Source organism: Glandiceps talaboti, chromosome 3, assembly GCF_964340395.1.
Source record: "Glandiceps talaboti chromosome 3, keGlaTala1.1, whole genome shotgun sequence".
Lineage (NCBI taxonomy): Eukaryota > Metazoa > Hemichordata > Enteropneusta > Spengelidae > Glandiceps > Glandiceps talaboti.
In genome coordinates this window covers 30,774,347-30,786,335 of record NC_135551.1, presented here as the reverse complement: position 1 = coordinate 30,786,335, position 11,989 = coordinate 30,774,347, and the positions used below count along the sequence as shown (strand labels likewise).

General features: G+C 36.6%; 1 protein-coding gene across 1 annotated transcript; it reads right to left on the bottom strand.

The window, feature by feature from the left end:
• Positions 1-2,342: 2,342 nt before the first annotated feature.
• LOC144433374 (dapdiamide synthesis protein DdaC-like) lies at positions 2,343-6,263 on the bottom strand. Its single transcript, XM_078121679.1, has 4 exons — positions 5,697-6,263; positions 3,985-4,167; positions 3,391-3,523; positions 2,343-2,658 (listed from the first exon to the last, which is right to left on the bottom strand). Exons 1-4 carry the CDS (start codon positions 6,261-6,263, stop codon positions 2,360-2,362), a joined length of 1,182 nt encoding a protein of 393 aa, XP_077977805.1. The 3' UTR covers positions 2,343-2,359.
• Positions 6,264-11,989: the final 5,726 nt, after the last annotated feature.

Below are 11,989 nucleotides of genomic sequence, written 5' to 3'. Positions count from 1 at the left end.
ATCCATGACCTTAACTAAAGGTGAGATCGCGCCCCTCGATCTTTAAGGCACTGTCAGATTAATAAGAATGCCACTTAAGGGACCGGTCAGTGTCGTCGGCCGGGGTGGGGAGGGTTGGTGAACTGGTATACGTGTAGTGTAGTGTAGTGTAGTGTAGTGTAGTGTAGTGTAGTGTAGTGTAGTGCAGTGCAGTGTAGTGTAGTGTAGTGCAGTGCAGTGCAGTGCAGTGTAGTGTAGTGTAGTTTATTTGACATGAAATAATGTAAATAAAAATACATCTTAAGTCAAAAACAACATACAGAAACAGCAAAAACAACATAATTATAAATATATATAAAATACAAAGATAATACGATGTTATTGATAAAATCATCATTTGAACTCATTTTTCTTTTGAAATATTCTTTTTTGAGATAATTTTCAAAAACTTCGATCATAAATTTCGATTGTTCTTTGAAATTGGTTTCTAGCTTCAGTTACAGATAGATTACTACAATCCATTAAAGCATGGATTCCATCACCAATAGCTTTAGTATTACATAAATCATAAATGACATATTCTTTCATCTGGAGGAATTCCTTGGTATCATATTCTTTTGATTGGTAAATTATGTGCTGAGATCCTTAAATTTGAAACAAAATTTTCTTTTGAAGAGTTATCCCAAATATGTTTTTTGTATAAAATCATTGAGATATCAGTTTAGAACATAAATTGCTTTTACAGCTAAGGAGTGTGAACAATGATCAGAAGCATGGCTCAGTTGGTTAACTTTAAATGAATAATACAGTAATCAACTTGACTGATTCCATTGTGGTGATGACATGTTACTTTACCCGATAGATCCCCTGTAATTCTACCATTTGCAATAATCGTGTCTATAGTAAGACAAAGATTACATAAATACAGTCCGTATTTGTTGTTTACAGTGTCCATTGATAATACTGATAATTCAGGTGTGTCAGTGGTTTCATCCAGTGTCTCTAATTGTCCCATTGTTCTTGCATTCATATCACCCATAATACAAACATTTCCATGGATTTCAAATTGAAGACTCAAGAGTCTTGAGTGATAATGTCAAAAATATCTTCAACTGAATTTCCACTGTTGTTGTAATAGGAAGACCCTGTTGGTGGGATGTACACTGCATAGGTAAAGATCTTTACTCAAACCAAAAAAATCCATTGTGCATGTTGATCCACAGTGCTTCTTTACATTTACTGTTGATTTTACTCAACCTTGATTTGAATATGATAATTATACCCCCAGAGGACTTTTTAGCATTTCTACTCCTCTTTCTATCAAGTCTAAACTATAAATAATCACCAGGTATGTTAATATTAACATTATTATCCAACCATGTCTCTAATAAACAAATATAATGTAGTGCGAGGCCAGTTCTGGAGTATTCGTAGTTTCGGGCATGACGAGTTGGTACTTTCCAATGTGTTAGCGGCATGGCCAACCTCTAGTACACCCGGCGCACCCGCGCTCCACCCAGACGGTACTCCCCTCCCTCAGGTGTGTGGCTCTACTGTCTTTTGGTCCTGCGTCACGAGCAACACTTGCCTGCGGTTCATCCCTTCACCCTGCTCCCTGTAAACGTAGGTGTTCAATCGGGTCTTGAAATTGGTAAAGGGGTGAGGTCATCAGGTATACTCAGTGATGTGCAAAGTAGTATAAAACGTGGTTTTTTTTATGATAATAACCCAGAATGATAAGAGATAAAACAAATTGTGACTGTAATCTATCCCTTGGTAATTATAAGATTAGCGTTTTTAATTTAGAAAAGAGGAGACTTCGAAGTATTGACAAGATGTTTTTATTTAATCAATAAAAAGATAATTATAAACAGGTGAAAGAGAGAACATTAGCCAGGGAAAGGAAAACAATCCTTCTATCACAACAAAAATCAGTCAATTGATCGATATCACACACAAAATAAGTTTCATTTCACCACAAAAAATAATCATTCAATCAATCGATCAATCAATCTTTCAATCAAATAAATAATTAATCAATCAATCAATCAATCAATTAATAAATCGATCAATTAGTTACATGCTCGCTTCTCTTTGTCGGTATCCTCAACATGTCATCGAATCGTTTGTTTATTCATTTACCCCAAATACCAGGTTTGATTCTGTTAATAGCAAGTAATGGTATGCTACAAGTAGAATGATACAGATACATTTAATATGCAGCAAATCCTACTGATGATAAACCTAGCCTCACGCAATAGTATTTTTTCATTATTCTCTTATATTTAGATGTGGATAAGTAAAACGTGGTGGAAATATTTCTCAATAAACGGCAAGTGTGACGTCATCTATATTCACCCGTATACATATACTACAATTTTCACTTCTTGACAAGACTGACAAGCAGCTTCCTTTCCCCAGAGAAGCCAAGCCTAGCATGTTGAACGTATACATTATCAACAGCTACGACATCTCCTTTTTGCAACTGACAGCCAACGGCTACATTCCAAAGGACATTGCGGACATGTTGGACAGTTTCTTCCTCTAGCTCGCTACCGTCACCATAGTAACTATGGAATGGATATCGGTTGTCGGGAAGGTCCAGGTGTGACCACATTGGGTGGTACTTGAAATATGATGCATGATGGGCGTGAATATGATTAAACCAAACATCCTCGCCTAGAAATTAAAAAAAAATGCATTGTAAATATTTGACTGGTTTTACATGTAATGGTAGTGACAATCGCCACAGGTTCTTTGTCACAACTAAAATATTAGTTTAGTGGTCTGAGTTTAAGCTTACACATGTTTACATCGATGATGGTTCATATTTGAAAGACATTCATTTCTGATATGTTAGGGAATCTGTGTATGACGAGGTATTACACATGGAAATAACTCGAACTATGTGCTAGATATGAGGTGCATGGACAATCAAATAAATGACCTCAACTTTGAACCCAGCCTTGTGAAAAGAGCTTAAGCTCCAAAGGTTGCCGAACAAAAGCCGAAGGTGAGAGTATACGGGCTGGCGTAAACGTTCTCTATTGCATGCACCACCGCCTTCGCTAGCTTTTAATGTCAAAGGTCAAGCAGTATTTGAACCATGGTATATAGTCAAAAGACAAGCTGAAGCTGACACTTGTTAGGTAAATGGTCTCGTCTGGTATGGTGCCTAGTATAGTTTTACAGAGAAAGTGAATAAAGCTGCAAAAATAGAATTGGCTAAACTGTTTATCTAGTACATATAAAAAAAACTACTTATTGTTTCCATTCTTTTTGCAATTTTTTATTAATTTCCATTCATAATTCATTTTCATACTTGCGTTTGCCTCTTTGGACCTTGGTAGATCGAGTCAGTGTAGAGTTGTCTATATCCAAGATATGCTGTAATTGTTATATGTTAATTACCTGTCTTTGGGTGAGTAACAAATCCAGGTAATGTGTACCAATATGAAAGCGAACCATCTTTCTCCCATTGATAGTCCATTCTACGGCCCTTCAAGAATTTCTCAACTACTGCCTTGTCTTCTGTGATAAATGTCTGAAATCAAGACATGTACATTTATTAGCATTAATTAGTATATGTTAGTACTGTACGTGTCTTATTTAATGGTAATTTTCTATACTATGTGTAGCTATAAACTATGTTTCTTGCAAAGTTTGGCACAGTGAGTGCATCTTGTGTTTAGCCCTTTAATAATGAGTCACACACTGTGGTACTATATTAGATTTTTTTTTAAAGAAAGTGATGCAATCTAGAGCAAGATTAGTGTAAAATGGAATTGAAACATAAAAACATTGAAATGACTCCAGAAAATAACAATACAACTAATTTACATGTATATACATTACTCGAGTTGCTATGAATCAATCTCTGAAACCCCCCCCCCCCTTCTACCAATGAATAGCTCGTGATTTAAACTTCACCTGCCTTACACACCCACCACGAAATACACAGTTGCAATGCTACGAGTATCATGGAAAACAACATGGCAAACTTACCTCCTGCCAACTGTCATATCCGTCAGATTTACGTTCCGGTAGATGTCTAAAGTATTTGACACCAACTTTACGTACTTTATCAACAAGTTGTGGATTAAGTTTTGGCAGGACATCTCTGTTATCACATATAACACTTTCACCACCTTGACCGGGTTGAGCAGGCACATCACAGTAAAAGAAGACCTGCAATAGGATTGACAGTTGATTATAACTCCCCGTTTGGCTCGAAAGTAGCTGATGATATCGATCTATATTTTATTATGTAACGACGTCTGAAAAAAATCAAAGGGGATTTGGATTGCAGCAATGAAAGTGATCATCAGTATTTAATCACTGCAAAGCTGCACGTCTCTGGACTGGAGGAGGGGGAGGGGGAGGGGAGAGGGTTAGAACAAAATTGAAGCATGTCAGGGGTGCATGAGAAAATGATATACTCGATCAAGAGGGGAGTATTTGAAAACATATTAATCAGAATATCCCAGTGTTCGAAAAATGGAAGTGTAACAGTTCAAACATAGTCAAAAGAATGGCAGTATTATATCTGAATGCAAGACCACATAACATGCATTGTAATCAAATGAAGAAAATATCGAGAATGACTATTGTGTATTTACAACATGTCGTTTATAACCGTCAACACCTTCTAGGTTGTTATTCTATATGTTACATTTTACATCACAATCTTCAAGGTTTACTTATCTCTTTTCAAAAATTACACTTTCAAGTGAAAATACTGCAAAACAATAATTGTTATCCAAGGTTTTGAAAAAAAAGGAGGACAAGGAGAGGCATAGAATCATGACTTTTTTAAAATCGACCAACCAACCCATACGTGCTATGAAAAAGTAATGAGAAAAATAAAAAAGTACGATCACCCCTCTGTACTATAAGATCAAACGACTTAAACTATATATAGGCGGGTTTTAGCATCAATAACAAAGCATGGCCTTGAGTATTCTTAGAATGACAGCTATCAATTCGTTTTATCTATTGAATCGTCACCGGTGTAACTAGCTCAGTCCATACCTTAGTTGATAAACAGTGATGTGCGTTCAAAAAGGTAGAATGAAAGGTTTGGGAATCATGGTCAATTATAGTCACAGGTATGTAAGGGGTTAAAAACGCATGTTCTGAGTCATCATAGGAAAGAAGCTAACCTTTGAATTCTCAAAATAAATTCATAACATTAAAGTATTCAGTGATTTTATGTCCGACCTGATTTTATGTAGTTGCTGTGGGTTGCTATAAATCTACTTTTGTTGGCAAAAATATATGTAGTGTGGAATTCTGAGTATAAAGCAAGGTCCCAGTTAGTCTAGAAACCAGGCGATGGGGATTTTGAATTTCGGAGTCAAAATACATATATCCTGGATTCTATGCCGGCTAGGTCCCGGTTTGTTCTGTTTCCTGTTTTCTATACCGCACACTGTCTACAACACTACACCCCCAGTTACATCTCTTAATACGTATACTAAATTTAATTCACCGGCCCTACTGATATACTAGAATTAGTGTAGGCCTGTATATGTTGTATTACATTATGTTATAAGTATATGAAATGTTGGCGGTTTTGGTCAGTTACAGTGTAAATCAACTTTCAAATTGGTAGATGCTAGGTATCTATGAAACTTATATTTTAGCATACACCTACGAGTAATAACAGGCAGTGTAATTACATCCTTGAGAGATTATGTTCTACTGCAAAGTTCAACCATACAGGGGATATATTTACCTTCCGTGGGCACAGTGTCCTGGTCGGAGAAATAAGCCATTTCGTTATGTGGTTCAATACTATATTCTGGCGGGTCATTACTTGCTGTAAGCACGTCTTTCTCTACTTTGTGTCTGACACCAGATCCCCCCTCGTACCCCATCATGGTGTATCCAAGACCACTAATGAATTTGGAGAAAGTTGCGCCATTCGGCAGTGGTAGATTGCGAAACAGCATAGCCCCATGTATGTGCAGTTCATCCTCTAGTATTTCACGAGCTTCTTTAGCCAAATCGTCAAGGCTCCGTTGTGATGATTCCTTGCATTGGTACACTGCAGGGAGGTTTTCTGTAGGACTAGCCATGTATTGCGGGAACTGGCATCCTTTACTCTTAGCGCCCGGTAGCCAATCTCGACCAGCGAGTACTGCAGTCGTTTGGGGCGGTATGTTAACTCGACTGCTGTATACGTAGTTTGACCGTACACCACTGTAGGTCCGACACGGAATGCCGAAACGCTGGTGTACCACTTTTCGTAAGAAAGAAAATGCTGGTCGCATATCTCTCATGTCGTCCAAGCCCTCGTCTCAAGTTCTGACAATCACACAGACAAAGAGTGTCTCTTCTACGATGTACGTGTTTAAACTGAGGTCAAACGACACACACGTACTACCCCGGCGCGGCACATACACAACATAAGGTGAGATCACGTGTGGAACGCCAACAATACCATCTGCGTTCAAGTTGAAGGAATCTATGTAATGCTAACTTATATAACGGCCAAATTAAAATTCACAAGTAACGAAATTTTGTTATGTTGTATCATGCAAATTCTATTATATACCTAACATCATCAAATAATGATAAAATACTGATTACCTAAGGCCTAATAAAAAAAAAATTGTTTGCTTCCGGTTACCCGACCCCACCTAGTTTTTCACGGCGACCCTAAACTTTTTTCTACGTATTCGAGAAAAAAAAATAAAAGTCTTGCGAGAAATAATGGATGCGGAAACATAAAATATAAAACTGTTCTTCCATTCTGTAATGCTGTGTACATCTGAAGAGAAGAAATCAATAACACAGAGACCATGTGGAAAACAACAGAAAACGTAACTACCTGAACTAGACACTTACATACGAAATTTAAAAAAAAAAAAATAGCAGTTGTTTACCGAATCTATATTTAATGATGAGGCAGTCATGCGAATGTACTTGTGTGTATACTCGCCCTCCCTCCTCCCCCCCTCTCTCCCCCCCCCCTCTCTCTCTCTCTCTCTCTCTCTCTCTCTCTCTCTCTCTCTCTCTCTCTCTCTCTCTCTCTCTCTCTCTCTCTCTCTCTCTCTCTCTCTCTCTCTCTCTCTCTCTCTCTCGACTATTTTGAACATTCAAACCTCAGGAGCATTCATTTTACCATGTACGTTTGCAAAGTTGTTCACTTCATTTACCTTTAGCATTTAATTATGAGGCAGTCGATAGCCAAGTGAATGTGTGTGTCTGCCAAAATATCTCTGCATAAGTTAAAGTGTAGACAATATAGCCATACAGTTGTATAATAATGTATTGAATGTAAAATTGGGGTATTGAAGACAATTTTCAAGTTATACTCTATGGCTTTCAATGATGTGTATGGTTTGAAATTTTATGCAACTAAATGGCCTGCTAATAGTAACAAAACTGGAAAAATCATACGGCATAGTATATGTAATTCACAATATGAAGGCTGTCGTCAGAATGCGACACTGCAGTGTAGTATAGCTGACAATATGAAGGCTGTCGTCAGAAGTGCGACACTACAGTGTAGTAGCTGACAATATGAAGGCTGTCGTTAGAAGTTGACAAGTCATTAAGTACAGATGGCTCTGATATGTATTGTACCTTTGTATATTTTCCACCGACAGGTTCAAGTTTGTATAAATTTTATGATTGTGACGTATTCTATGAAATTGAAAGCCAAATAGCATTGTTTCAATCCCTAGGCAAGGTTATTGTCGTAGGTGATACTAATAGTCGAACCCGCCTTTGTAATGATTTTATTCTGTTGGATACTTTACATGATTCTGTTATTAATAACACTGATAATTTGCTAAGATATGAGAGTGATACAAACCTATCACCCCGTGTTAATCCTGATACAGGATATAATGAGTATGGTTCTAGATTGATTAATTTATGCAAGGCTACTTGTTTACGAATTTTAAATGGTCGACATGAAAAAGGTCAAAGTGGTGATTTTACTTTCAATGGTGCACGTGGGATGAGCGTTATTGATTATGTGTTGTCACCAACAGAAGTTTTTCCTTTGATAAACAAATTTATAGTTTCTAACTTTACTGAATATTCAGACCATGCATCTTTGCATATCGAACTGGTGATAAAACACCTGCATAGGTCTGAAGATACCAATGGGGATACAGACATCGCCGGGGACGGTACGTGAAGTGTACAGATGGTGTAGTGATAACACACCACAGTGCCGCGAGGCAGTTAGGGTCAACCTTGACCAACTGAAATCATCTTACAACGAGGCTGAAATTGTCACACAAGCTACAATGGACAGTAACATTAACAGGTTTACAGAAGCTTTGACTGGGATTTTCAAACCATTTTGTAAAACGAACCAAGCTAGACATCGCTCAAATGAAACTGGTGCATTTAATCGACATAATTTGACACAGTGTGTACCTGACAAACCTTGGTTCAACGATGAACTCAAACGTTGTTATCGAGATTACAAATATGCACTTAAGCAATTTAATGGTAATAAAACAAATGGTCATCATGTTATACTAAATGACAAGAAACGAACATATAAGACATTAGAACGTAAGCGTAAGAGATCATACTTACGTACAGAGGGTAACATGTTAGACAAGTTGAAAATGAATAATCCTAAAGAGTTTTTTTAAAAGTTTTCACGTCGGAAAAGGGTGAAAACTGAGGTAAATTTATGTAATTTTTTTGAGTTTTTCAAAACTTTATCTTCAACCGATGTTGATGCGGAGCCTGTTGCTGAAAACCTGGTAGGCTCACAAAATATTCTTTTTGATGAACTTGAGAATGATATTACAGAGGATGAGATTCGTAAGGCTATTTGTAAGTTGAAAAGGGGTAAGAGTCATGGACCAGACGGTATCCTAAATGAGCTTTTCATTGAGTGTAAAGATTTTCTTCTACCAATATTGCAGAGAATATTTAACAGTGTATTGATAACAGGGTACTTTCCTGAAAGTTGGTCGTCTTCAGTAATTATACCTATCTTTAAAAAAAGGAGACTCTAAAATTGCCAATAACTATCGTGGAATTAGTCTGGTTAGTCATTTAGGGAAACTTTTTACATCAATTATAAATCACCGACTTTTCACATGGTCTTCATCTCAAAATATAATTACTGATGCACAGTTTGGGTTTATGCCTGGTTTTGGCACAGTAGATGCTATTTTTGTCTTAAATACCCGTGTCTCTAAATCGCTGTCATCTAAGAAGCGCCTATATTGTGCTTTCATTGATTTCAAAAAGGCATTCGACTCTGTAAATCGATGTAAACTGTTGCATAAACTTTCAAAAATTGGAATTAGAGGGAAGATTTTATCTATCATTCGTTCTATGTATGCCAACGTCAGATCTTGTGTTGCAGTAGATGGTTTTTATATCAGATCATTTTATAAGTAAAGTAGGTTTAATGCAAGGGGAAGTTTTATCTCCTATATTATTTTCTATGTATATTAACGACTTAGAAATGGGTTTTCTAAACAATGATTGTATACCTCTAGAGTGTAAATCTCTAAGTTTATTCTTGTTGATGTATGCTGACGATTTAGTTTTATTTTCGGAAAGTGTACAAGGATTGCAGCAACAGTTAAATTACCTTTTAGGTTACTCGAGAAACTGGAATTTAGAAGTCAATATTGAAAAGACAAAGATTATGGTTTTCAGGAATGGTGGTAGACTGAGAATTAATGAGCAATGGGTTTACGATGGACAATTTGTTGAAGTTGTTGATAAGTTTACTTATTTAGGAATGTTGCTGAGTTATAATAACAAGTTTTCTTGCACGGAAAAACAATTTGCGGACCAGGGTAGGAAGGCACTTTTTGCGTTACACCGTAACACCTCTTCACTATCCCTGAACCATGAAACTTTGTTATTTTTGTTTGACTGTTACGTTGGTAGTATTCTCTCATATGCGTCAGAATTTTGGGTATTACACAAGAGTCAAAATATTGAAAGAGTTCACACCTTGATTTCTGTAAACGCATTCTTGGAGTAAAAAAGTTGACATGTAATGTTATGGTATAGAGTGAGCTTGGTAGATACCCTCTTAAATATACCAGAACTTACAATATGATAAAATATTGGAGTAAATTGTTAGTTTCCAGTACTGTATTTTGAAATCTTGTTACGAATACATGTACGACAGAGTTGAAAACTACAGAGAAGTTAACTGGGTTTCGTTCATAAAGCAGGAACTGCTATCTCTAGGTTTTGGTGAAGTTTGGATAAATCAGTGTACTGATAAAAGTCAGCTTGAAATTATAAAGCAACGCATTTTTGACCAGGCACAACAAACTATCAGAGCTCAAATTGAAGCTTCACCAAAGTGTATATTATATAAGCATTTACATGATTTGTTTTGTATTCAATATTATTTATGCAAATCCCTACCACTGCATTTAAAGAAGTTAATCGCTAAATATAGATTGTCGTCACATAGTTTAGCCATAGAAACCGGACGCTATCAAGCTACACTGAGCCAGGAATTTGAGAAATTGCCCAAAGTGTAACAATGACATTAAGGATGAGTACCATTTTGTTCTTAAATGTCCTTTCTACACCGACCTTCGCTCCAAATACATTAAACCATATTATTGGAAGAAACCATCTGTGTTCAAATGTAAAGCAAACATATAACTTAGGACAATTCTTGAGACATGCAGGAAATTTAAGAATACTGTAAGGTGTTATTTGCAATATATATACTTTTTGGGGTTTTTGTTTTTGTTTTTGTTTTTTGTTTTTTGTTTTTTCATTCTCCACGATATGTTTGTACGTTACTGATGAGCAGTAATGCTCAAGGTGAATAAATAATTGTAAATAATTGTAAGTACGACACTGCAGTGGAGTATAGCTGACAATATGAAGGCTGCTGTCGTCAGAAGTGCGACAAATTAGTGGGCAGGGAGAGCTCACTGTATTGAAAATGACAGGGAGAGAACTTCGTAGATTTTATCATTGCTAACCAACACCACCCAAAAATTAAGGGTGTTATTTTACAAACGAAGTCCCACGGTAAGTATGACAACAATGCCGCTGTTTTTGTTTCCAAAACAAACGATGTGATTACTGTTGTTACGACAAATACTTTTCTAAATTAAAGCTTGTCAACCCGGAATAACTTTGCAAGCAGAACTGATATAGGGGTGAAAGGTCATGGTGTTCTTCTAAGTTTCACCTAGCTAAAAGCAAGAGTCTTCTCCTTAAAAAAGTTCATTAATTGAGACACTAGGAAACCATTGTGAATTTGTGTGTGGGTAACAAACATATAAGTTACCATAAAAATTGAATAACTCCACCATCACCAGTCGTGCGAAAGATAAAAAAAATACGAATCGACTGTATTTTGAACAATACATTGTTCGATGCATGTCACTGGTTTAATTGTCAAGTCAGAAAATTAAACAGCAAAAACAAGTATTGTAAGCGGAAGTGACGTCATAAGGTGCACTACTGATGAGTATAAAACAGTCCAGTATTGTCCGTTGTTACAAATCTAAGGTTCGGATAACTTCAGGAAGAGTTGTGAGAGAAATCGACGACACTATTTTGTTACTTTGGAAATGAAGACTTCAAGTTTCTGCTGTAGTAGCCCTACCCAAACTTAGTCAAATTATACTACCACTGTTATGACGTGGAACATGGCGACCAAATTTGGATACTGGACGTACACGTACAAGCTGTGTATAAGTATCGTTCCAATGATGGCCATCGTAGTCATAATCCCAGCATTAACAGGTAGGTCATGGCACTTGTTTGTTTGTTTGCTTGTTTGTTTGGTTGTTTGTTTGTTTGTTTGTTTGTTTGTTTGTTTGCACGTTTGTTTATTTATGTGTTTGGTTTTTGTTTCCATCCATATAACCACTGTTGTATTTTCGTATATATAGCTTATCACACCTTAGATAGTTTGGATTGCAGTCATAGTGGATGTTGGTTTGTCTGTTTTGTGGTCACTTCTGCAAGTTCTGGCGTTGTTCCCTGTCGATAGGAATGTAATATCGCCATCCACTTATATACACTA